Source organism: Scyliorhinus torazame, chromosome 1 (genome assembly GCF_047496885.1).
Source record: "Scyliorhinus torazame isolate Kashiwa2021f chromosome 1, sScyTor2.1, whole genome shotgun sequence".
NCBI lineage: Eukaryota > Metazoa > Chordata > Chondrichthyes > Carcharhiniformes > Scyliorhinidae > Scyliorhinus > Scyliorhinus torazame.
The window spans coordinates 191,475,301-191,503,066 of record NC_092707.1 but is presented as its reverse complement, the minus strand read 5'-3'; the positions used below and the strand labels follow the sequence as shown (position 1 = coordinate 191,503,066).

The 27,766-nt window shown below is 46.0% G+C and overlaps 1 protein-coding gene across 2 annotated transcripts; it reads right to left on the bottom strand.

The window, feature by feature from the left end:
* Positions 1 to 9,966: 9,966 nt before the first annotated feature.
* meaf6 (MYST/Esa1-associated factor 6) lies at positions 9,967 to 27,063 on the bottom strand. 2 transcript variants are annotated; one of them, XM_072501734.1, is made up of 8 exons: positions 26,886 to 27,063; positions 19,196 to 19,311; positions 15,609 to 15,696; positions 15,467 to 15,512; positions 14,256 to 14,451; positions 13,789 to 13,818; positions 12,093 to 12,126; positions 9,967 to 10,847 (listed from the first exon to the last, which is right to left on the bottom strand). In XM_072501734.1, the coding sequence occupies exons 1-8, from the start codon at positions 26,973 to 26,975 to the stop codon at positions 10,839 to 10,841; spliced, it is 609 nt and encodes a 202-aa protein (XP_072357835.1). In that variant the 5' UTR covers positions 26,976 to 27,063; the 3' UTR covers positions 9,967 to 10,838. The 2 variants fall into 2 exon arrangements, with proteins under 2 accessions (XP_072357835.1, XP_072357838.1); XM_072501737.1 differs by lacking the exon at positions 13,789 to 13,818.
* Between the last annotated feature and the right edge of the window lie 703 nt (positions 27,064 to 27,766).

Sequence of the window (27,766 nt, the reverse complement as noted above, 5' to 3'; positions counted from 1 at the left end):
TGTTGTACATAGGGGGTCAATCACGCACAGGAAATGTTATATGGGCGGGGGGAGGGAGACAAGGCCACGACAGTAGCTGCACCATGGGGGGTGGGGCAGGCTTTGGAAAGCGCGGGGTTTTCTTTCCCGCGCGCGGCAAGAAAGGCGGGAAGGGGAACGAAGGAATGTATATTGATTGGGAGATTCCCACACGGGGGGGGTCAAAGGGATGGCGGGAGAAGCCGGGGTCAGCAGGGGTCAGCTGACTTACGGGAGAGATATGGGGGAGCAAAAAAGCTAGACGGGGATCTAGCGGGGGGGGAGAGGAGGGAGGGGGGGAAGGGGGGAGGGAAAAAGGGTTGCTGCCCCACTGGCCGAAAGAGAACGGGACACAGAAGAGGTGGTTGGGACGGGGGTCCCCTGGCTGGGGGACTGGAGAGTGAGGGAGCCGCGGACAAGGGACTGGCCCAGAAAAGGAGATGGCTAGTCGGCGAGGGGGGGCGGGTGAGAGTCCCTCCAATCCGGCTGATAACGTGGAACGTGAGGGGCCTGAATGGGCCGGTGAAGAGGGCTCGAGTGTTCGCGCACTTGAAGGGACTGAAGGCAGACGTGGCATTGCTCCAAGAGACACACCTGAAGGTGGCGGACCAGGTCAGGTTAAGAAGGGGATGGGTAGGACAGGTATTTCACTCGGGATTAGACGCGAAAAATAGAGGGGTGGCAATTCTGGTGGGAAAGCATCTGCCATTTGAGGCCAAGACTATCGTAGCGGATAAAGGAGGGAGATATGTGATGGTGAGTGGTAGGCTGCAAGGGATGAGGGTGGTGTTGGTAAATGTATACGCCCCGAACTGGGATGATGCTGGATTTATGAAGCGCATGTTGGGGCGCATTCCGGACCTGGAGGCAGGAGGACTGATAATGGGAGGGGACTTTAATACAGTGCTGGACCCAGCACTGGACCGCTCCAGATCAAGGACGGGCAGGAGGCCGGCGGCGGCCAAGGTGCTCCGGGGTTTTATGGATCAGATGGGGGGAGTGGACCCATGGAGGTTTGCAAGACCGCAGGCCAGGGAATTTTATTTTTTCTCCCACGTACATAAGGTTTACTCCCGGATAGATTTCTTTGTTCTGGGTAGGGCGCTTATTCCGGGAGTGGAGGGGACGGAGTATTCGGCCATAGCCGTTTCGGACCATGCCCCGCACTGGGTGGAAATGGGGCTGGGAGAAGAGAGGGACCAACGCCCGCTGTGGCGGTTGGGAAGTGGGACTGCTGGCGGACGAGGTGGTGTGTCGGAAGGTGAGGGGGTGCATTGAAAGGTACTTGGAGGCCAACGACAACAGGGAGGTGCGAGTGGGGGTGGTATGGGAGGCGCTGAAGGCGGTGATCAGGGGAGAGCTAATCTCCATCAGGGCTCATAGGGAGAAGACAGAGGGCATGGAAAGGGAGAGGTTAGTGGGCGAGATCTTGCAAGTGGACAGGAGATACGCAGAGGCCCCGGAGGAAAGAGTACTTAGGGAACGGCGACGGCTCCAGACGGAGTTTGACCTACTGACCACGGGCAAGGCGGAGGCACAATGGAGGAAGGCGCAAGGGGCGACCTATGAGTACGGGGCAAAGGGTAGCCGGATGCTGGCGGCAGTGAGGGAAATAGGGGGAATCAAAGATGGAAGGGGAGCCACGGTTCGAAGTGCCACAAAAATAAATAAGGTATTCAAGGCCTTCTATGAAGAGCTGTACAGATCCCAGCCCCCAGGGGGGGGAAGGGGGGGGGATGAGGCGATTTCTGGACCAGCTGGGGTTTCCGACGGTGGAGGAGCAGGAGGCGGTTGGTTTGGGAGCACCAATTAGGTTGGAGGAGTTGAGCAAGGGTTTGGGGAGCATACAGGCGGGGAAGGCCCCGGGGCCGGACGGGTTCCCGGTGGAGTTCTATAGAAAATATGTGGACCTGCTGGCCCCACTGCTAGTGAGGACCTTTAACGAGGCAAGAGAGGAGGGAACCCTGCCCCAGACAATGTCAGAGGCGACAATCTCCTTGATTCTTAAGTGAGACAAGGGTCCACTGCAATGTGGATCGCACAGGCCGATATCGCTCCTCAATGTGGACGCTAAGTTATTGGCAAAAGTGCTGGCCACGAGGATTGAGGACTGTGTCCCGGGGGTGATTCATGAGGACCAGACGGGATTTGTAAAGGGCAGGCAGTTAAATACCAATGTGCGGCGGCTCTTGAACGTGATAATGATGACATCGGAGGAGGGAGAGGCGGAGATAGTGGCAGCTATGGACGCGGAAAAAGCCTTTGACCGAGTAGAGTGGGAGTACCTCTGGGAGGTATTGCGCAGGTTTGGGTTCGGGGGAGGGTTTATTAGATGGGTTAAGCTCCTTTATAGCGCCCCGGTGGTGAGTGTAGTGACGAACCGGCGGAGGTCGGAGTACTTTCGACTGTACCGAGGGACGAGGCAGGGGTGCCCCCTGTCCCCCCTGTTGTTTGCACTGGCAATCGAACCCTTGGCCATATCACTTAGGGAGTCCAAGAAATGGAGGAGGATAGTCCGTGGGGGAGAGGAGCATCGGGTATCGCTATACGCGGATGACCTGCTGCTATACGTGGCAGACCCAATAGAGGGGATGGTGGAGGTCATGCAGACTCTGAAGGAGTTTGGGGAGTTCTCGGGCTACAAGCTTAATGTAGGGAAGAGTGAGCTTTTTGTGTTACAGGCAGGGGACCAAGAAAGAGGGATAGGGGACCTACCGCTGAGGAGGGCGGAGAGGAGTTTTCGGTATCTGGGGATACAGGTGGCCAGAAGTTGGGGGGCCCTACATAAACTGAATCTGACGAGGTTGGTGGAACAAATGGAGGAGGATTTTAAAAGATGGGACATGCTCCTGCTCTCGCTGGCGGGTAGGGTGCAGTCGGTCAAAATGGTGGTCCTCCCGAGGTTTTTGTTCGTGTTTCAGTGCCTCCCCATCGTGATCACCAAGGGCTTTTTCAAGAAAGTAGGTACGAGTATTATGGGGTATGTGTGGGCAAATAAGACACCGAGGGTTAGAAGAGGGTTCTTGGAACGCAACAGGGACCGAGGAGGGTTGGCTTTGCCAAACCTAGAGAGTTACTACTGGGCAGCAAACATGGCGATGATCCGCAAGTGGGTCATGGCGGGAGAGGGGGCGGCATGGAAGAGGATGGAGATGGTGTCCTGTAAAGGAACGAGCCTGGGGGCGTTGGTAATGGCACCGCTGCCGCTCTCACCGACAAAACACACCACAAGCCCGGGACCACAAGAATGGTTTGTCCCGGGGAAGGTGGACGGGGGGTTCCAAGGCTGGCATCGGGCGGGGATTAGAAGAATGGGGGACCTGTTCATTGACAGGACATTTGCGAGCCTAGGGGCATTGGAGGAGAAATTTGAGTTACCCCCGGGAAACGCATTTAGATATATGCAGGTGAGGGCTTTTGTGAGGCAACAGGTGAGGGAATTTCCGTTGCTCCCGGCACAAGAAGTTCAAGATAGGGTGATCTCGGGGGTATGGGTCGGGGAGGGCAAGATGTCGGAAATATACCAAGAGATGAAAGAAGAGGGGGAAGCGCTAGTAGAAGAACTGAAAGGTAAATGGGAGGAGGAGCTGGGGGAGGAGATTGAGGAGGGCTATGGGCTGATGCCCTAGGTAGGGTTAATACCTCTTCCTCGTGTGCCAGGCTCAGTCTGATACAATTTAAGCTGGTTCACAGAGCGCATTTGACGAGGGCGAGACCGAGTAGGTTCTTTGGAGTAGAGGATAGATGTGAAAGATATTCAGGGGGCCCGGCGAAACATGTCCATATGTTTTGGTCATGCCCGGCATTGGAGGGGTTCTGGAGAGGAGTGGCGGGAGTAATATCCCAGGTGGTGAAAGTCCGGGTCAAGCCAAGCTGGGGGCTAGCAATATTTGGAGTAGTGGACAAGCCGGGAGTGCAGGAAGCGAAAGAGGCCGGAATTCTGGCCTTTGCGCCCCTAGTAGCCCGGCGAAGGGTCTTGCTCTTGTGGAAGGAGGCGAAGCCCCCTAGCCTGGAGGCCTGGATAAACGACATGGCGGGGTTCATAAAATTGGAGAGAATTAAGTTTGCTTTGAGGGTCTGCACAGGGGTTTTACAGGCGGTGGCAACCGTTCCTAGAATACCTCGCGGAGCGTTAGAGGAAGTTCGGTCAGCAGCAGCAGCAACCGGGGGTGGGGTGGGGGTGGGGGGGGGAACGAGAGACTGTTTGAGGGGATGGAGGGGATGGACGAGCGGGAGATGGCATGAAAGGGGGGGGGGGGGAGAAATGGAACGCGCGGCCAAGAGCCAGTATATAAAGCTATGTAAATATACCATCTTGCCATGTACATATCTTGCTCAGGGAGAATTTGCGTTATTTTGTTACGTGGGGGGGGGTTATTGTTTGTAAGGGGGGAAAATTGTGTTGTTAAAAAACCTTAATAAAAATACATTTTTTGAAAAAATCATAGAATTGTACAGCACAGGCCATTCAACCTGTTTTTTGAACTGCCCAATTTAGTCCACACCCTTGCCGTTTTCCCCTAACCCTACAATTTAGCCCTCTTCAATCACAAAGCCTTCAGAAAGTTACAATGGTAATTTACTCCACACTGTCACATAAAGCCTTCCAGATCAAAACAACTCTGAAGAATTTTCTCCTCACACACACTTTCTGCTATTCTGGACCTGGTGGTGGGACTCACTCTCCGAGCACCTGAGAGGTGACTGAATGTGGGAAACAGTGAATTAACCGAACATGGTCAGTTTCTGAAAACTGCTAACATATTCCATCATTGACAGAACTGAATGCTGCAGAAATCTGTTTTAAGAAGGGGTAAAGTAATAGATTGGTGTACAAGTACACAGGTCCCTACAGGCAGCAATTCAAGTAGGCAAGGTTGTCAAGAAAGTATATGGAATGCTCTCCTTCAACGGCAGAAGTGTAGAATATAAAAGTTAGAATATAATGTTGGAATTGTATAAAACACTGGTGAGGCCACAACAGGAGCATTGTGTGCAGTTCTGGTCACCACATCACAGGAAGAATGTAATTGCTCTGGAGTGTAGAGGAGGTTTACAAGAATGTTGATAGGCCTTGAAAAATGTAGCTACGAGGAGAGATTGGATAGGTTGGGGTTATTTTCCTCGGAACAAAGAAGGGTGAGGGGTGACTTAATTGAGGTTTCCAAATTTTTAGGGGAAGAGATAGAGTGGACAGAGTAAAATTGGTTCCCTTGATTGAGAATTCTCGAACCAGGGGACATAGACACAAGTGGCAGAAGGTGTAGAGGACACGAGAAAGAACATTTGTTTACAGAAGGTATTGGAAGTCTGGAATTCACTGTCCCAGGTTGGTAGTGGAGGCAGAGATCCTAAAACTCTATTAAAAGTACCTTGATCTGCACCTTAAGCGCTGTTAGATACAGGGCTATGGATCGGGTGCAGGAAGATGGGATTAGAAAGAGCACCTGGGTGTCCTCGGACTGGCATGGACAAGATGAGCCGAATGGCCTCCTTCCGTGCTGTAACATTTCTATGATTCTATAATTCAGCCAGACTAACTAGGGCACTTTAAGTGCAACGCAGTAACTACAATCCTGCTGTTTTCAATCAAATTACATTTAATGGTGAATTTTCTCGTGTTAATTCCTGTTTAAAAACAGTGACATGGACATTTAAAGTCTATGATTCGCCACTCAATATACATAACATAGATGATTTATAGTTTACTATTGGGAGGGGGGGGGGGGGTTGTTGAACTAATTACAAGCAAATCAGGACCTGAATTTAAGCTTAACGATATAGTCCAGTACAAAACTAGTTCTAAACTGGGATAAACAAAGGTGTCCAAGAATTAATTTTTGAAATCTGTTGGAACAAAATTCAATTTCACACATTCTTGTGGGAAATGCATATACATTGTGCTGATTATAGTCCAGTGGTAGTCACTGTCTCAATCAGGTCATGAGTTCAATCGGCAGTTTAATTTTCTTCATTCTTTCAAGGGATGTGGACGTCCCTGACTGGGCCAGCCCTTATTACCCATCCTTAATATCCATCGAGAAGGTGGTGGTGCGCTGCCTTCTTGAACCGCTGCAGTCCATGTGGTGCACCCAGGGTTTTGACCCAGCAACAGTGAAACAACAGCGTTGTAGTTCCAAGTCAGGATGTCTGTGGCTTGGATGGGAACTTGCAGGTGGTGGTGTTCCCATGTGTCTGCTGCCCTTGTCCTTCTAGGTGGTAGAGGTCACAAGTTTAGACAGTGCTATTGAAGGAGCCTTGGTGAGTTGCTGCAGTGCACCTTGTAGATGACACACATTGCTGACACTGTCATTGGCAGATAGAGTACCAATCATGAGCGCTGCTTTATCCTGGGTGGTGTTGAGCTTTTGAGTGTTTAGGAGCTGCACTCATCCAGGTTAAATGGAGAGTATTCCACCACACTCCTGAGGTGTGCCTTGTAAATGGTGGACAGGCTTTGAGAAGTCAGGTGAATGATTCATGAAAAAACATAGCACGTAATCTATTCTGGCACTCCACTTCAGTACTGAGATCTAAGGCACTACTTCGAAGAGGAGCAGGGAAGTTTTCACTGGTGTCCTGGACAATACTTATCACTCAACTGATATAATTAAAACAAATTATCTTGTTATTATCATATGCGTGTTCCCTACAATACAAGTGACTACACTTGAAATGGGACATCCAGAGGTCATGAAAGGGACTAAATAAATGCAAGTCTTTTTCTTTTTCGATAGAAATACTTCGGAACACATTTACTATTGCACACTCGGTAGTTACAACATTGCACAAAACGTAGTAGAAACATTGTAGAACTGCAGCACATTCTGACATGAACTGGTAGTATAACTGCTAGGTATACACATGCTTATGTAGATATAGAAAAGAACAAATTATGGTGATAATGATGTGGCAAACAGGAGTAACACTGTAAATAATCAACATAACCAATGACATCACCCACCTCTCAATTAATCTTTGGTCACCAACTGCTGATGGATTCTGTAGCTGTGGGGATACCTGTACCATTAGCACCCGGCTGTATACACATTTATGCACAGGTTAAGTGCCATAATCTCTCATTTGTTTAAATGAAAATGTGTAACTGAATACAAGGCAAGCAAATTTCATTTTGTATAATCACAGTTAGAGAAGATACTATCCACATTATTATCATTCTTTTCACAATCTTCACATTTATTCTGGTTTGTGTGGAACAAAGAGGCATTCTGCTTAAAAATAACAAATAAGCCTAGAAAGCGCAATGCAATAAACTACAGGAGTGATTTTCAGCCCTCGATCACTGTCATGGAGAGAACAGTGACACGGGCAGAAAATCCAGAGAGAATTGAGTTTCCCGATTTTCCGTGCCCATTGCCAGCAGTTCACCCTGTGCTGGGAGGAGTGTTGGGGCAGGCCCTTGAGAGAGGCCAATTGTGGGGGGGGGGGTTGGTTCCATTTATGTGTGTTGGAGCGGGTGGAACTTTCAGGCACTGGCGATACTTCCGCGATGGTGGGAGAGGAAGCCCCCAATGATGGGCGAGGTGTCACAAGCCCCAATTCCTCCCCCACCAGAGGCAAGAGTTAAACTTCAGTTCTGATCAGGGCACCCCTTTAATGATGGCACCCTGATCTCTGTGACGTCGAGTGCCGGCACAATCAGGCCCCGCCCTGCCAGGGTGACGGAATAAACCATACCCACTTGTTTTACTTTCTTTAAAGAGTCTCAAAATCTGGAGTGAAAACTGGTCTGTGCAATTGGAGAACTACACGTAAACCCAGTTTTGAGCCTGACACTCTGAAAGAAATATATGAAGATTCCGCCCTACATGGAAAAAAAAAATTTAATGAAATAATTTGGTCAATATATTTAAGCACAGTTCTCTGAACACTGTCAATATTTCCTCACAGAAATTACTTGGAACTCTGGCATTACATGATACAGTAAATAGCGCACAGTACTGTTCAAAGTATTCCTGAAAGCTCTGAATTAACGGAGAAAATTACAAAGTAAGAATCAGGATTTATATCTCATCTTTCATGACCTCAGGACGACCCAAAGTATTTCAAGACCGACAAAGTACATTTGAAGTGCAATCGCTGGTGTATTGAAGGGAATGTTTAAGTAGGAATTCACCATTCCCACTTAGCATGGGCAGTAAGTAGCCTGCACTGAGCAAAAAGGTGCCAACCATCTGGCATTGAAAGTTCTACAAATAAATGCAGAGTATTTTGACCAATTCAACTAAGTTCTTACCTAAAACTTGTGCATTTTAAAACACTCTGCTGATTTCAGCCACATCAGGTCTTAAAGCAGATTCAATCAGTTGTTAAGTGATATGATTCTGAATGGAACTCAGATTTCCTGTTTTGTTTTCAATAACCTTTTTGGTTCTACTGTCCACCAAACATTGTAGACAAGTCATCTCAACACCAATCCACCCACTATAAATCAGAACCGTCTACTGTAACACACACAGATGCTGACTATATGTGTTCCTGTGTAGCAGAGCGACTATCCTTAATAATTCGAACAAGATGCATTTTCAATCCAAATCATGCAATTTAATCATGTGAGTCAACCTGTTTTCACCAAAGGCATAAGACTTTGCAGAAAAAGAAATTAATTTCCCTTACTATCCACCTGTAGCCTAAATAGAGGTTAGAGTGAATTGCACAAATAAGGTACAAATAACACTGGTAAAGCATTTGGTTCTTCTCCTGCAGGTTAATCTTGTAAAGCATTCCAACCCTGTGATATTTTTTTTAAAAGAGCCACTTCATTCAACAGCAAAGCTCTGTGTATTAGACAATATGTACAGGCACTTGTGTGGCACTGGCACTTGTGTGGCACAGGGCTAAATCGCTGGTTTTGAAAGCAGACCAACGCAGGCCAGCAGCATGGTTCAATTCCCGTATCAGCCTCCCCAAACAGGCGCCGGAATGTGGCGACTAGGGGCTTTTCACAATAACTTCATTTGAAGCCTACTTGTGACAATGAGCAATTTTTAGAGGCTGTTTAGCACAGGGCTAAATCGCTGGCTTTGAAAGCAGACCAAGGCAGGCCAGCAGCACGGTTCAATTCCCGTAACAGCCTCCCCGAACAGGCGCTGGTATGTGGCGACTAGGGGCTTTTCACAGTAACTTCATTTGAAGCCTACTTGTGACAATAAGCGATTTTCATTTTCATTTTTCAGGAGGGCTAGTTGCTATTGAAGCAGTGCATTGCTACACAAATCCTTTGATTCTTGAAGAAAATCACTGCCCCCGACACAGGCAAGCAACAGATAACCATTTAGTGATGATGATGTCAAACTGAAAACAATTCTATGCTCTGCAGGTTAAAGGAGTTAACAAACTTGATTTTACAGCACACTGCAAAGCAGAGTCAAAGAATTAATTTAGAATGTAATCACTATTTATGCAGGCAAACCCAGTGGACAACTTGCATGCAGCGAGGATGCACTAACAGCAACAGCAATGGAACCATTTACGCTACTTTGGTGGCACTGATTAAAGGATGAATATTGGTAAGGGCACTGGGAGAATTCCCCTTCTCTTGCAACTATGGGTTGTTTTACATCTACCCAAATAGCACACCAGCATCTCGGTATGTTTCATCTAAAAGACGGTAGCTTTTATAATGCAGAGCTCCTTCAGTACCGCACTAAAGCATCACCTCGTTGATATACTCAAGTCTTGAAGTGGTGCTTGAATGCTTGACCTTCAAATTCAAGAAGTGAGGGTGCTGACATTATGCCAAGGCTGACACCAGTTCTCGAGACTACTCAAGGTTAAAAACATTGAACTTTTGGACTGTGTAAAGTTGCAAAACTTCAGTTGTGCTTTAATATTAGAGTTCATATAAAATGTCAGATGTACCTCACCTTGGCTGATATTGGTGTATTTTGCTTAAAAACAGGTCTGTTCAATAACTCTTACAGATAATTATAGTTAATTGTTTTTAATACAAAATGGTCACAAATCCATTTTTCCTCTTAAAAAAAATAATAAAGCCATTTATCCAAAAAACAATTCATAATTGTACAAATTAAAAGGTAATATTTATACATACAATAATAAAAGCACAACAAAATATAATGGGTTCAAAAAATAAAACCACATGTTGCTATTAAATCTAACTCCATTGAGTCCATTTAGAAATATTTGGAGATTACAGCCTTCTGATCTTTACACACACTCACTTTCTCCCAGAACTGCACCAGGCTTTGACACCAATTGAGTGCATTCTGCTTGCATATCAAATCCATCAAGACACCAATCCAGCACAGAAGAAAACGTTTTAAATGAAGTTCAGGGCAAGGAAAAAAAAATTGCCATTCATACTCAAAAAGTGAAACTGTGATGGCATCACTATTTCAGGAAGTTCCAACAAGAGATCTAAAATCGAACTTTAGCAAATGAAAAACACTTCACATTTTATGTAGAATATCTCACGTGATGCCACTGGTAACATCAAATGGTCAGAGTCACAACAGACTTAAAAGCGACCAATTAATTCCACCTCGCCCCCCTCCAACCCAACTGACTATAAAACCCAGTGCGTGCTGTGCTTGTATAAATAAACAAACTATTGGACCGTAACCATACGACGACATTCAATTGAACACAGGTCAAATGCAGCATGGAAAGATGCAAGGTGGCCTCAAACACCAGGATCAGGCACAGTTGCTTTGCTGTAGTATCAGGTCCTGTAAAAAAAATTACTGCGAACGTCTGGAGCAAACTGGTTTTAATGCTGCTGTATGTCCATGTCCTTGAAACCCTGATCTTGACAATTGTAACTGGCAAAAGACTCTTTAGTAATCCTGTATAAATTTAAAAAAGTCACATTACATCACAATTGTGTCACAAAGTACTTATGTGCAGACCAGAATTAGGTTCAACAAATTTAAAATGAAGTACTGTTGAAAGATGAAGAAAAATCATCAAAACTGGATTTATATTACTAAACTGAAGATTAGTTTCATAATTAGATATACAATTTTATTAAATATACTCGGAATTAGATCCTTTCTATAATGACCCAATTTACATTTTAGTGTTAAAGCAAGAAAATCTCACCTGTGTATTTGCTATTTTTAATTCACACAATAAAAGTCTGGGCATAACATTAATTATGTTAACATGTTTAAACTATGACATGTAAAATAACACTCACTACTTTGTGCAATGCAGTTTATATGGGACAGCACATTGAAACAATAACCATGAAACTTATTCTTTCCTTCCAGAGAGGGGTATTGAACTCACCAATTCAATAGAACATATTTTCCACTCTGCTGGTCACAGAGACCTGTTGCAAAGAGGTTTTCTATATAAAATGTCTTTTTCTTTGCTTAACGTGACAGAAAGACAGGTCTCCCCATTACAACAGCTTTTGAGGTTAGCTCTTCTGGTCTTAAAATACAATCGGTACAGTCAAGCATCATTCTTCAACTGCACCAAGCCGTTCTCACATAATTTCTTTTTTTGATAGAATTTATAGTACAAAGGAGGCCATTCGGCCCATCGAGTCTGCAGCGGTCCTTACAAAGAGCACCCTACTGAAGCCCACGTATCTACCCTATCCCCGTAACCCCATTTAACATTTTTTTGGACACGAAGGGCAATTTAGCATGGCCAATCCACCTAACCTGCACATCTTTGGACCGTGGGAGGAAACCGGAGCACCCGGAGGAAACCCACGTAGACACGGGGAGAACGTGCAGACTCCGCACAGACAGTGACCCAGCAGGGAATCGAACCTGGGACCCTGGAGCTGTGAAGCAGCTGTGCTAACCACTATGTTACCGTGCTGCCCATAGTGGTTCTATCTGACTCGATTGAAATAAAAGCAAAATGCTGGAAATTAGTGTTGGAAAAATGCAGCAGGTCTGACAGCATTTTTGGGAGAGAGAAACAGAGAAAAGCCAATTGTTTCTCTCTCCACAAATACCGCCAGACTGGCGGAGTTTTTCCAGCATTTTGTTTTTATTTCACTAACTCAATAGTTACTCCATAATATTGTAAAAAGTACAGCAAGAAAATAAGTTACAATAAGTCATACTCACAGTTCTTGGTTTTTTATTCAGCTTGATATCAATCCTGTGGTTTAAACAGAAGAATTAGACCTTAGAGACCAGCTGTAGCTTATTTAAAGTCACAAAATTCACCATCTAATGACATGGAACAGCAGCAGCAAAACAATCAAACCACTTCAGCTGCAGAGATTATTTAAATGTCTTCACTAAGTAAATGAAGATTATGTAGTCACCGTTCCCCAATTGCTTGTTTTATTTTCCTACCTAACAGCACTGTGGGAGAGCACCTATGCCATGCGGCCAGTAACTGTTCAAGAAAGCTACTCATTGCCACCTTCTCAAGAGTAATTCAGGGTTGAGTAATAAATACTGGTCTTGTCAGCGATGCCCACATCCCATTAACTAACAAAAAAAACTTCCCACTGCTCAACTTACCAACACTTCAAGGAACCTTGTACAAACAGACATTGAAAAACATTTCAGCATCGCTGCTTCCAAAATTGAAATTTATGTGCCCCAATGTGAAACAGGAGATTTTTATGGTTCCAAGATTAATACTCATCTGGGTGACACATTATGGGCTGTGAACAAGTATTTATCAGGAAATGGGTTAAGATTGGCTCAACTACATTTTACTTCCTGCTGATGGAGAAAGGATATTACCGTTTCATTGGACTGGGCGAGATTTGATTCAAAGGGTGAGCAGTGTGCAAACCCATGAGACTGGTAACACCTTTCTGTAGTGTTTCAAAATGGTGACTTGCTAAATCACCCCCTCTCTATCTCTAGCAGCTCCAGTCTTTTAGATCTCATCTCAGAATATCTTTGATTCCCATCCTTCTCATTAACAAGTCCATTAAAAGTGATGGCAGCTGATGACAACTGTAAATGCATGACGGCGAACAGTAATTTTGTGCTGATCCACTTAATCTGATGTAAACCCACTATTTCTAAACTTCATATAATCTTTGTTTTTTTTAAACTAAAATAAGTGACAAAAAATGTGACATTAGTAATCAAATTCTTCAGTATCCACAAAACATCTATAGTTTTTTTTAAGTCACTTTGCACTCTGAGAATTAACTCGGGAGTACTGAAAGGTGTTGAGCTTTGATAACAAATGTTGGAAGAGATCTTAGCGTTATATTCGAGAACCTGTGGAGTTTTATCAAGTTCTGCCTGCCTTGCAAACTGTTGAATGGTAGTCATCTGTTTGCTATTTGAAAATCTTTTTACCTAACCTGTTGAGGGTCTCTTGTGGCAGAAATTCAGAATTGCAGGATTACGAATCAATGCTGTACTTTTATTACATTACTGATGTGAAGTGCAAAGGGCAGCCAACAAGACTGGAGTTATACCTTGAACTCAACATGGTTGGGCGGATGCCTGGTTTGCCAGCAGCGACCATTACACACACACAAAAGCTTATATGCGTACACAGCGCTTTGTTGCCTGAAAATTATTTGTCTGATTTAATTGAAAATTCATGAAGTTGTTTGTTTCACAGCGACTGCATCTTTCTGTTAAGAACATATTCTAAGCACAAATTGAATTTAGCATTTGATAATCAACACCAATTTTTAATTATATGCATAAGCAAATATTCAACTTACAGCAGCTACTGGCAAAAGGTACTAAGTACTTCCAGAGAGTCTAGTCTACACATCACAGTACAGGAGAATACTGGAAAAGGCACAGTATGTATACTGATAGAAAGCAAACTTACTCAAAGTCATAATCAAACATGCCAGATGGGCTGGATGGCAGCATAAAAGAAGAAAGAAAGCAACACAAGTTAACATACCAGTTATCCAAACCAAAGTCTCAAACTTTTTGGAATACTAAGTTTATAAACAAAAAGGCAAGAGACCAGTGGCACTTTGATGAACTTAATGGAGAAATGAATATATCCAAAAGCTGCTCTTTTTCACTCAATAGGTACAGGTTCTTGAAAATAATGAATGTTTTTCACAAGAATTATTACATGGAATTATAAAGTCATTCATTTTAATTCAAAAGCAACAGAGCAGTGTGCAGCACAGTTAATGTACAGGGAGCAATGCCCCATAAACATACAGCAAAAAAAGAAAGTGCTGCCGCATTTAACTCAAAGTTCACCATTACTGACAAGTTGTTAATTTACTTTCATGGTGGGGAGGGGGGGTGGCGTGACCTGTTTCTTCACAAAATTACCTGTGTCGATTTTTGTTTTTCCGTTTCTTGTGGCTCCCGTGGTGGCTGCCGGATGATGTGGAAGAGGCTGCTTTCTGTGGCTTCACTCCCTGCAGGTGTGACCCGTCCAGTTCCTCGGTGTCCTCCTGGTTCAGCTCGTTCTCCTGATTCTGGAAGTCTGGCGAATTGTCGCTTTCTGTCCCACTGCCTGGTTCACCTAATACATTTCACACACATGATATGGCACATTTGAAAAGGTTTGCCTATCCCAGCACAGTTCCTCAAAGCACCCCAGCACTAAGTGTGAGAAGCACAGCCAACAAACTGCATATGCAGCAATAACCTTTAATTATCCAAGTTAAAAATTATTGCTGCAAAGCTTTAATTTATAAAGGTATATACATACACCGAGGGCAGGATTCTTTGGTCGCCAAAGCTGAAATTGCGTTTGGCGATCCACCGGAGAATCACCGTTTGCTCCGAAATCAGGGGGGCGGTGCCGCGTTTGCAATGCTCCGACCCCTTGAAAACGGCTACTCGCAGAGTACGCCACACACCGTCGGGACAGCCTCGGGAAAACACCCGAGGCCCTCCCCAATGGGCTGAGCTTCCGATGGCATGCAACACTTATCCTTTTTATTTTCGTGAACCCGGCGTGGCGGCTGCGGACTGAGTCCAGTGCGGGAATTCCGTTCCCACGTCGGTGCACGGGTTTTCCTGTCAACGGCGGGGTCGGTAGATCCCACTGGCGGGCTGCCTCCGTGCCGAAAAGCGCATAGCGGGATGGCTGGTAAATCCCGCCCAATAACTATACTATAATTCTGTGAGCCAGGATGGATATGCTGTACTATTGGTACCATTATAACTTTTGCAATGTTTTCAATATTATTTTTCCAATCAACTGGTAACAGCAAGAGTGTAGGAGTTTTGATTTCACTGACACAGTAATGAAAACAGTAAAACAAAAAATACTTGTACAATTAAAATCGCTTTCAAGAAATGAAGGTGTCACATGTGATTAATTTCATGCATAACATGGCAGAACCCTCTTCAACAAAGTTATTATAAGCATTTTTGCTCTTCTCCACCTCTCTCACCCGTTAAAACTTCAGAAAAGAATGCCCCAGTACAACCCCAACCAAACTGCAAATTCCTTGCCCACTCAAAGACATTTTTATGTGGAAACATCTACATTAAGCTCAGCAGAAATGGTATTTATTTTTAAAACTTACGTTTTTCTACCATCTGGTCTTGGACACCAGTCAAAGCACTCACTGCCTATAAGAGAAGTTAAATCACTGTTAAACACACTGCACTTAAAAACTGCATGCAAGCTATAAGTATTCTATAATCAGGCACAGTTATTTTACTCACTGCCACTGAAGTAACAGAGGACTTGCTAAAGAGACGCTCGGCTTCTTTAAACTTCCTGTTCCTTCGATCATTCTTACTGTTGGTATTTCTGAAACACAACACAGTTATTAATAGGTGAAGTACCCAAGCATTTCCCATTCAATAGTACACAGCTCCTCCTGTGCTGATGCCGTGATTGACGCTTCTCTAATGAGGAAAGATGTTAGGTACAGCCCAGGTATCTGATAACAGGGATGGAGAAAGATCAAAGGGTAAGTCACCCTTTGTCATCTGTGTAACTAGTCACACAGAAGCACTGGCAGACCTCCAGGAGTAAGGTGCTGTCCACTTTACTCCAGTATCGCTTGCACAGGATGAAGTGAGTCAAGCAGGGAGAAAGAAAATGACTGTTCTTGCCCTTTGCAAAGATTTTTATTCCTCACTTCGTATAACTTTCAGATAAAAGATCAACCATAAAGCCAATTTAAAATACTTTCTGCATGGTTGTAATGTATTGCTGCAAACAATTTGGTGTAAATTAACCAATATTTAGAACACAGTGCTACCATTAGTTTGTGGACAAAATTCCCAACAGTATAAACTGGTCTTCACACAAATCCCACACCCTCTCTGACTCCCTTAATTAATGAGCCAGCAACCTCTGCTGCCTAATTGCCTGATTCTTTCAGTATGATATTGGCAGAGCCCGGACAACAAACAATCAATGCTTCTCACCCTGCACTTCACCCTTCTCTCACAAATGCTTACTACTTGGGTACAATTCGGCTGGACAGCTGGTTCGTGATGCTGAATGCGTTGGTTCAATTCCCGTACAGGGTGAGGTTACTCATGAGGGTCCCGTCACCTTCTCAACCTTGTTCCTTGCCTGTGGTGTGGTGAATTGCCTCCAGTCAGTGCTCCCCTCAAAGGGGAAAGCAACCTATGGTCATCTGGGACTATGGCAACTTTATTTTAATTTTACAATTCCACAGTTCCCACTGTCCTCTAGTGTCATCCAATAGCCATTCTTTGGATACCAGCTCAAGCAGTATTGGCAAATTGTCCAACTATGGTAATATCTGTCAAGCCCAATTCTGTCCTCACCCAACATCCACACATATACACTTAAATTCCAGCAACAGCCGCTGAATGATGATCATAGAATCATGGAATTTACAGTGCAGAAGGAGGTCATTCGGCCCATCAAGTCTGCACCAGCCCTTACAAAGAGCACCCTACTCAAGCCCATGTGTCTACCCTATCCCTGTAACCCAGTAACCCCCACTCAACCTTTTTTGGACATTAAGGGAAATTTAGCATGGCCAATCCCGCACATCTTTGGACTGTGGGAGGAAACCGGAGCACCCGGAGGAAATCCACGCAGACACGGGGAGCACGTGCAGACTCCACACAGTGACCCAAGCCGGGAATCGAACCTGGGACCCTGGAGCTGTGAAGCAACTGTGCTATCCACTATGCTACTATGCTGCCCCTTCCCTGGTATTTGATTTCAAGGCATTCATGCAGAGATGGCAGGCCAACATTGGCAGCCCAGCTTGAGGTGAGCTCACGTGACACAGATTAATAATCTTTAAGAGCCGCGAGGTTTTGCTGCAGCTTTATAAAACCATGGTTAGACCACATTTGCAATATTGTGTCCAGTTCTGGTCACCGCATTATAGGAAGGGTGTGGATGCTTTGGAGAGGGTACAGAGGAGATTTACCAGGATGCTGCCTGGACTGGAAGGCATATCGTATGAAGAAAGGTTGAGGGAGCTAGGGCTTTTCCCACTGGAGTGAAGAAGGCAGAGAGGTGACTTGATAGAAGTGTACAAGGTGATGAGAGGCATGGATAGAGTGGATAGCCAGAGACTATTCCCCAGGATGGAAATGGCTGTCACGAGGGGACATAATTTAAAAAAGAATGGAGGAAGGTATAGGGGCGATGTCAGAGGTAGGTTCTTTACACAGAGAGTGGTGGGTGTGTGGAATGCACTGCCAGCAGAGGTGGTGGAGTTGGAGTCATTAGGGCCATTTATGCAACTCTTAGACAGGCACATGGACAGCAGTAAATTGAACGGGTGTAGGTTAGGTTGATCTTAGATTAGGATAAATGGTCGGCACAACATTGTGGGCTGAAGGGCCTGTACTGTGCTGTTCTATGTTCTATGCTCTAAGTTGGCTTACATTGCAATGAAGTTTCTGTGAAAAGCCCCTAGTCGCCACATTCCAGCACCTGTTCGGATACACAGAGGGAGAATTCAGAATGTCCAAATTACCTAACAGCATGTCTTTCGGGACTTGCGGGAGGAAACCTGAGCACCCGGAGGAAACCCACGCAGACATGGGGAGAACGTGCAGACTCTGCACAGACAGTGACCCAGCTGGGAATCGAACCTGGGACTCTAATGCTGTGAAGCCACAATGCTAACCACTGTGCTACCCTCAGGGATCGACCCAGAGACTTTCATGATTCGGTTAGACACGAGGGCAGGGGTGGGCCACCTGCGGCCCGTGGGCCACAGGCGACGCATCAGGGTTTGGAGTGCGGCCCACAAGACATTTTGTCGACCATTGCCCACGCATGGTTGCCAGATTCCGCTGGTTTTCGTCCACAGCTTTTTTTCGGACCAGCATGACTAAAGTGATAAGCACATAAAGCAAGGGCAATGGTGAGGTGCATGCTGATTACACACAACAATGGCTGTGAGAGTCCTGCGCTTCCTCTGCATCCAATCAAAGCGTCAATCTTTTTGTTCTTACCATTTGAAGTCGATGACAGTTCTATTAATATATGAATGGTTAAGCACTTTCTCTAACTGGTTGTGAAATTGTGTATTAAATATATTTAATCTAGGGCGGCACGGTGGCGCAGTGGTTAGCACTGCGGCCTCAAGGCACCGAGGTCCCAGGTTTATTCCCGGCTCTGGGTCACTGTCCGTGTGGAGTTTGCACATTCTCCCCATGTTTGCGTGGGTTTCACCCCCACAACCCAAAAGATGTGCAGGGTAGGTGGATTAGACTCGCTAAATTGCGCCTTAATTGGAAAAAATGAATTGGGTATTCTAAATTTATAGAAACCAAAAATTAAATGGATTTAATCCTATACGTGGGGTTATGGTTAGTTTATGCGCCCAAATTCAATCTTGCGGCCCACTGAGATGAAGGAGTGTCACTCATGCGGCCCACTCATTAGGTTGCCTAGATTGCCCATCACTGCACTCGGAGGTGTTTTTATTAACTGAGCTATTGGAAAGACTATCCGAGAGAACTCATTACAAATGTTTTGTAAGGGCTGCACGGTGGCGCAGTAGTTAGCACTGCTGCCTCACAGCACCAAGGACCTGGGTTCAATCACTGTCCACGTGGAGTTTGCACATTCTCCCATGCCTGCGTGGGTCTCACCCTCACAACCAAAAAGATGTGCAGGGTAGGTGGATTGGCCAAGCTAAATGGCCCCTTAATTGAGAAATTAAAAAAAAAGTTTTGTATATACAGAACTGTCTACATGTGAATTTATGCAGGATTTTCAGAATCAGATTTGAAGATTTGCCAATGTTTGCCACTTTGAAAGCTCCAACTACAAGAGCGCTCACTGTTACACATACTTCTGATTGGTTAAGTAACGATCCCATCCACGAATTATATTCCCGTACATCTGGGTATCTTCCAAATAACTGCCTTCAAAAGCATAGATCTGCCGCTCCAAGTTTGCCAAAGTCTCCTGTGAAAAGGGGAAGTTACAAGTATATTTGTAAAATAATTGTGGAAGAAAAACGATCTGCTGTGAAGTGTTGACAAGTTTATCATTTCAAACAATCATATGGACAACAAAAAAAAATCAATATAAAGAACTCAAAAGAAAAATAAGTATTTTCTACCATGAAATAATTCAATGGATAAACCGGAGTTTCCGATAATGAGCATAGGGATAGGGATGCACAATTAGCCAGTACCCATTGAAATACGAGCTGGATGTAAACGTCATGCTGCCCGTTCTTTGAACGATCTCTACTCGTAACCAATGCTAACCGTTTTGTGCACTGGCTGGACCCATCAGAGGGAGTCAATATTGAGAGTGGCGAGCGCTGCAATGCTTAAGGGGGAGTGCACCGTGGCTGGGCCAGGTGTCACGACTGAAGAGAATCTGACCACAAAGAATAAGACATGGTACAAGAGGCGACAGAGGGCTTCACTGGAGATTTCGATGGAGGGGGACAGATGGCGTGAACCCACAGGGGGCCAAGAACTGCATCCCCCAAGACGTCAAAGACAGATAGCTGTGGAGTTCAATGCAACAAGTTAATCCCCAAGGACCTGAATGCAGTGCTACTGAAAATTCACAGGAGTGGTTAAAGTCAGTGAACATATCCTCAAATGTCATATCCAGCAATTGTACCAGCAGCTTCGCTTTGTGCAAATCATCTCTCACTACCAACAATCTCTATCAATTACAATTCACACAAAACATTCAAAACTTCACCTCACTCTCACACACTAACACTGCTGCAAGCCGCCCACCCACATCATCCAGCTTGTACACACTGCCAGTTCTTCAATCATGGCAACATGAGCCAACAGATTGGACCTAACTCACAGACCCTCTTCCGCTTCTCTTACGGCACAATGTGGCACGTAACTGGAAGCAGCAGGACCGGAAAATCCTGAACACCATGGAAGAGATATTGATCATTATTGAAAGAGCCACAGAGCTCATAACCCAATCCTCCTCACATCCCATCTGTCCATAATTCCACACTCTCTTCTGATTTACAAGCTGTAGATGGTGCAAGCATGCACCTCCTACTTTCCCATCTTGCCCTGCACCATAACTGTACAAATTAGCTTTCTTTTTTCAGATACGCAAAAGGTGAAGCACGTCAATGCAAAAACAGTAAGAATAGAACGACAATGAAGATTGATTTCATTCTCACAGCTACCAGTCGAGGTGGGATCCACACATGGATGAGGCATTGGGCACAAGTGACATGCAGTAAGAGCCAGGGCAAGGATGGCACCAGTGCCAGCTCACCAGCAGGTGAGGTCACACATGGATTCTGCTGCAAAGGACTGAGGTGAGGACTTCATTGGAGCAGTGCACAGAAGAACGATGATGGATGAACTTGGTGCATTGGCAGGCCTGCAATCAATGTCAAGGAGCATGAAGGAGTTCAGCACCATTGATACAGGGCTTTGCAGAGTTTGGAGCCCATCATTTCTGATTGGATGTGATTTGCACATGAGAACTTGTATCTATATTGTATCTTTACAGTAATAAAGCATCTCAAGGTGCTTTACAGATCTGACACTGAGCCACATAAAGGGATATTACACCAGCTAACCAGAGAGATGGATTTTAAGGAATAAATGAAAGGAGGAAAGAGAACGGTTAAGGAAGTGAATTCCAGAGCTCAAGTGGCTGAATGCTTAGCCACCACCAAATCTGGGAGGGACTTCGGGCTGAAGGAGATTTACAGAGCCATGGCAGATGCAAGGCCTTGGAAGGATTGAATAACAAGATGGAAATTTTCAGATCAAGACACTGGTTGGTAGGGAGCGAGGTCTATCCCTAGTGGATTGAAACATGTTGTAGTATCCATTGGCCAATGTTGCAGTTTCAATTCCAGCACCAGCAGGAATCACTCAACATCTAACTGTTGCAATGGAGGCTCAGGCTGTTGTGTCCAAGGTCAGCTTCCTGCCATACAAGCACATGCTGACATCATCATAGTTGTGCAGTGCAGCAAACTGCCCTCCCAACAGATTTCTAGAACTGCTGAGGCTCTGCCCTAGATTCCTCCCTTAGCTGTCACTCAAGCAACAGCAAGAATATTGGCAGTCAACCAGCCTATACTACTACTTCCCATACTAGATGGTGCAGTCTGCAGCTAGGCTCGAGGTCCAGAGCTGCTCAGGTTGCCTTCCAAGGCAATCTGCAATCTCCTGCACCGAAAGTCAGTTATGCCACAGGCACTGGATGACGAGGTGGACAGGTAAAGGCACCTGGCAGGCACAAAGGGAATGCACAAGGGTGATCAGTTGACTTTTGTACGCAATGTAGCATGATTCACAGAATTTACAGTGCAGAGGGAGGCCATTCGGCCCATCGAGTCTGCACTGGCTCTTGGAAAGAGTATCCTATCCCCATAACCCAGTAACCCCACCCAACACTCAGGGCAATTTTGGACACTAAGGGCAATTTAGCATGGCCAATCCACCTAACCTGCACATCTTTGGACTATGGGAGGAAACCGGAGCACCCGGAGGATACCCACGCACACACGGGGAGAACGTGCAGACTCCACACAGTGAGCCAAGCCAGGAATTGAACCTGGGACCCTGGAGCTGTGAAACAATTGTGCTAATCACTATGCTACCGTGCTGCCCTAAATTTGCTTTATAAATTTGATTTGGAATGTTTGTGTTGCCTTTTATTCTTGTGTTCAAATTGATGGTGTAATTGTCAGTAACTGAGGGAAGGTGAGGTATGGGACTGTTGGCAAATGGGAAATTGGTTTCCTGGTATCACACCCAAGATCAGTTCATCAGAGTCAGCCCAAGCAGAAAGGGGCTATTTACATTGCCTCCTCCTCTTCCTCCTGAGGTGCTTGCTGCTGGCAAGGGCTATCTGTTCATAACAGGGCTATCTGTTCATAACAGCAAGGTTCTGCAGAATTCAGATGACAGTGAATCTTGACATCCATTCTGGACTCCATAAATGGTCCAGGTGGCAGAAGTGTTGTTCCCATGCTCTAATGGTCTGTTCTGTCACATTTAGTGTGGCAGTACAGCTTTCATCGCGTGGATGCTGTACACGTGTACGCTGGCTGTGCAATGAAATCATGCAAAAAGCCCTTGATGTCCAGTGACCCAGAGGTTTATCTTTATGGTGCATATATAGTTGATGCATATCCAAGTCAACTTGAAGCTGACAATTTGCTGCCTATGGTCACACAACAAACAGCTGGACATTGGATTGGAATCTAATAGCATATAGTTCAATTAATGCTACCACCAAGATGGTGCCTGGTTATGATTGGCCAAAGTGTCTGCATGTGCCATGGATGCCGTTTTAGAGCGGTAAGGACATTTGAAGCACCCAAAAAACAAGCAGTAACAATCTAAATTCTCACTCCACCTCTTAAACTCTTTGCTCCTGCAAATATATATTGCATAACAGAGAATATTAGATGAAGAGCTACACAAATCCATCACTAAGCAGCCTGGATGGGAAAGTCAGACATGTTGCAAATATACATCTTTGTCAAAGTCACTCACTCAGATTCCGATTAACGGACCAAACCCGGTATAACATTTGGATATGAAGAATCTCAACGCGGTTAACACGTTACCCACACCGGATAAATGATATTTAAGCCTTGGAAAAGGTGCAGCACAGATGCCTTATTTTTATTCTTTTCAGAGAATGTAGGCGTCACCGGTTAGGCCAACATTTATTGCCCATCCTGAATTATCCTTGGTGTGGTGGGGATCCACCTTCTTGAACCACTGCAGTCTTCATGGTCTAGGGCCACCCCAGGCTTATCAGGAAAATTCCATGATTTTAATCCAGCATCAGTGAAGGAATGGTGATGTATTTCCAAGTCAGGACAGTGACTGGCTTGGAAGGGAACTTGCAGGTGGTGGTGTTCCCATGTACCTGCTGCCCTTATCCTTCAAGGTTGTGGAGGCCGCGGGTTTGGAAGGTGCTGTCGAAGGAGCCTTGGTAAGTTTCTGCAGTGCATCTGGTGTAGGGTACACGCTGCTGCCACAATACATCACTGATGGAGGGTGTGAATGCGGTGGTGCTGGATGGGGTACTAATCAAGCTTTGAACAGCTGCTTTGCCCTGGATGGTGTTGCGCGTTTTTAGTGTTGTTAGAGCTGCACTCATCCAGGCAACTGGGAAGGATCCTATCACACTACTGACTTATGCCTTGGAGATGGTGGACAGACTTTGGGGAGTCAGGAAGTGAGTATCGGCAGAATTCCCAGCCTCTGACGTTCCCTTGAAGCCACAGTATTTATGTGGCTAGTCCAGGTCAGTTTCTGGTCAATGGCAACCTCCAGCATGTTGATAGTAGAGGATTCAGCAATGGTAGTGCCACTGAATTTCAAGAAGTGATGGCTAGATTGTCTTGTTTGAGATGAATACTGCCTGGCTCTTGTGTAGCACAAAGGTTAGTTTGGCACTTGTCAGCCCAGGCCTGGATATTATCCAGGTCTTGCTGCAAATGGGCACAGACTGCTTCAGCATTCGAGGAGTCGCGAATAGTGGTGAACATCCTGGATCATCATTTCTGATTTTGTGATGGAAGGAAAGTCATTGATTTTTTTTATTAAATTTAGAGTGCCCAATTCATTTTTTCCAATTAAGGGGCAATTTAGCGTGGCCAATCCACCTACCCTGCACATCTTTGGGTTGTGGGGGTGAAACCCACGCAAACACGGGGAGAATGTGCAAACTCCACACGGACAGTGACCCAGAGATGGGATTGAACCTGGGACCTCAGCGCCGTGAGGCAGCAGGGCTAACTCACTACGCCAACGTGCTGCCCCCCAGGAAGGTCATTGTTGAAGATGATTGCACCTAGGACACTCCTGAAGTTGTGCCAGAGAAATTCCTGCTGCAATATTCCGGGACTGAGATGATTGACCTCCAACAAATAGAACCACTTCCTTTGTGCTGGGTATAACTCCAACGAGTGAAGTGACCAGTAAAGTGTTTTCCTCGAATCCCATTGACTTCAGTTTTGCTGGGGCTTCTTGATGCCACGGTCCGTCAAATGCTGCCTTCAAGTCAAAGGAAGACGTTCTCTCCTCGAGTTCAACTCTCTTGTCCACATTTGGACTAAAGCTGTAGTAATGAGATCAGGAGTGGCCCTGGCAGAATAAAGTGAGCAGGTTATTGCTTAGTAGGTGCAGCTTCATAGTGCTGTCGATGACCCCTTCTGCCACTTTGTTGCTGATCAAGAGTAGATTGATGGGGAGACAGTTGCCTGGATTTGTCCTGCTGTTTGTGGACTGGACATACCCAAGCCATTTTCCACACTGTTGGGTTGACACCAGTATGGTAGTTGTATTGGAACAGCTTAGCTAGGGATGCAGCTACTTCTGGAGCACAAGTCTTCATCCTATTGCTGGAAGGCTGTCAGGACCCATAGCCTTTGCCATATTTAATAAGAGTACCAGGGTTTAGAGGGTTAAATTGAGGACAGGCTGCATAAATCTGGTTCATGTTCCTTTGCGCATAGAAGATCAATCAAACTGAGATGGTTAAAATAATTGAAGAATTTGATAGCATAGAGAGCGGGATTGGTGATGGAGTGAAAAAAAAAAGGGACCGTTTGAGTGAAATTAGGAGGCATTTGTTACACACACAAATTGGTGTCTTTCACAAATGTCTGTGGTTGCTGGGCAAACAAAGCCTTCCAGATGAGGCTGATCTGTTTGCTTAAGTTAAAGTTAACTAGGAATACGGAACCACGTTGCGTAAATGGAGTTGAGGCACAGATAAGCCATGATCTAATGAAGTGTTGGAGCAGATTGCAGGGACGGAATGGACTACTCCTGTTCCCATGTCTATTGGGGCAAATAACAGTTGCTTAGCTAATGCACAAATAATGGAGGAGTGCTGTTGTCAGGTATTACTTGGGGATGAGAACCGAGCTAAGTGCCAAACAGAATCGTGTTCCACAGAAATAGATGATTATCCAGCTGGCAGCTCAATCAGGTGTTGGATGGTCATGCGCTTGCTGTGGTCAGGAGATTGTGTATATGCACCCAAACGTTTATCACAACTTGTACTGCTAACTCTGGTGCTCATACTTGCTGTCTAAAGGGCGGCATGTGGCACAGTGGTTAGCACTGGGACTGCGGCGCTGAGGACCCAGGTTCGAATCCCGGCCCTGGGTCACTGTCCGTGTGGAGTTTGCACATTCTCCCCATGTCTGCGTGGGTTTCACCCCCACAACCAAAGATGTGCAGGTTAGGTAGGTTGGCCACGCTAAATTGTCCCTCAATTGGAAAAAAAAATTTGGGTACTCTAAATTTATTTTTTAAAAAGAAATACTTGCTGTCTACCTGGCAAGGCCCCAAACCTCTGCTTTTCAACTTTTTAATGGCCAATTAGTCACTATCCTCCTTGTATGCAGGGGGGTAAAAGTGAGCAAGTAGTTCTAATTGTTGCAACAAGCAATGAAAGTACAGAGTCAACACTGGTGCAGACTTGCTAGTCCAATGCTGGAGAGGTTCCCAGGGTTTATTGATGATTTGGTAAGCCACGGTTGGTAATATGGAAGTTTTGGGGAGGGAGAATTGGGAGCTACATCTGTCGAAAAGCAGGGTGAACTCAATTCTTCCTACACTGCTCAAGAAAACCCGGAAAGACAAAGCCGTTTTGGACAAAATGGCCTTGAATGGACAAAGTTGGGGCAGCTTAGATTAGCTGTCAGTGCTCTGTGGTGACAGGTTGCACAACTGTTCACACTACTGGGCAGCACGGTAACACAGAGATTAGCACTGTTGCTTCACAGCACCAGGGACCCGAGTTCGATTTCCAGCTTGGGTCATTATCTGTGCGGCGGAGTCTGCACGTTCTCCGTGTGGGTTTCCTCCGGGTGCTCCAGTTTCCTCCAAGTCCCGAAAGACATGCTTTAGGTGAATTGGACATTCTGAATCCTCCTTCTGTGTACCCGAACAGGCGACTAGGTGATTTTCACAGTAACTTCTTTGCAGTGTTAATTGTAAGCCTACTTGTGACACTCATAAAGATTATTGATTGTTATTACTATGAGATACATCCTTTAATAAGGTGACAATAAGAACAGGGATCATACACCAACATGTGCAGTTACTGAGGAGAGGATTGAATAACAAATTTGTGAACCTCACTCCTGTAACTCAGTCTGGTTCCCCTCCATCAGTTTGTTGCTGACCCAGTGAGTGGCCAGGCTGCCAGTCAGACGGAGAGCAGCAGTGAGGGAGAAAGCCCAGCTCCACTGCCCACTGCCTGAAGTGGTCACTGGCTCAGGGTGATCGGCCTGTGACCAAGAGCCCCCATGTCAACAGGCTGCGTGAGACTCCAAACCTGCCCTTGAATCGGCCGACAGTGCTGACACCCACTTTAACCGGTGCCTCAGGGCCCGGGCCGCCCGCTCACTGCGGGGATCAGCTCCTCAGGCCCAGGCTCTCGCCGGCCTTTCCTGCGCCGCCTCCTCCCCCCGGCGGTACCCGCTCCTTCCCGCCGACTGGCTGTTTCGGAGCCTGGGAATCCCCTCCTCCTCGGCGCTGACATACCGCCAGCTCCTGCTTCCTCTTCACCAGCTCGGCCAGCTCCCGCCGGGTGTCCGGAATCTGCGGGGTCTGCGCCTTGTTGTGCATCGCCATATTGGAGGCGGCGAGCGAGAAGAGCCCCAGTTCAAACCGCTTCTTCAGGCCGCAGGCGGGAGGGGCATCAGCGGACCTCCAGCCACCGGTTGGGCGGAGGGCGCTGTAAGGGGCGGGCGCTCAATTTGGAGGGTGTATTTATACCCAACGCACCGCCATCTAGAGGATTGGAGGGTATATTATACCCAACACACCGCCACCAGGAGGATTGGAGGGTGTAGTACACCCAGCACACCGCCACCTCGAGGACTGGAGGGTGCATTATAACCAGCACACCGCCACCTAGCGGTTTGGAGAGTGTATTATATCCAGCACACCGCCACCTAGAGGATTGGAGGGTGCATTATACCCAACACACCACCACCTAGAGGTTTGGAGGGTGTATTATATCCAGCACACCGCCACCTAGAGGACTGGAGAGTGCATTACATGCAACACACTGCCACCAAGAGGACCAGAGAATATATTACATCCAGCACACCGCCACCTAGAGGACTGAAGGGCATATTACACTGCCACCTGTCAGACTGGACAGCATATTACCTCAATTAAACCGCCACCTACTGTAGAATAGCATGCATTACATCTAACAGGGTAGAGGATTGGTTAACTAACAGAAAGCAGAGAGTGGGGATAAATGGGTGTTTCTCTGGTTGGCAACCTGTAACTAGTGGGGTCCCTCAAGGATCAGTGTTGGGCCCGCAGTTGTTCACAATTTACATAGACGATTTGGAGTTGGGGACCAAGTGCAATGTGTGAAAGTTTGCAGACGACACTAAGATGAGTGGTAA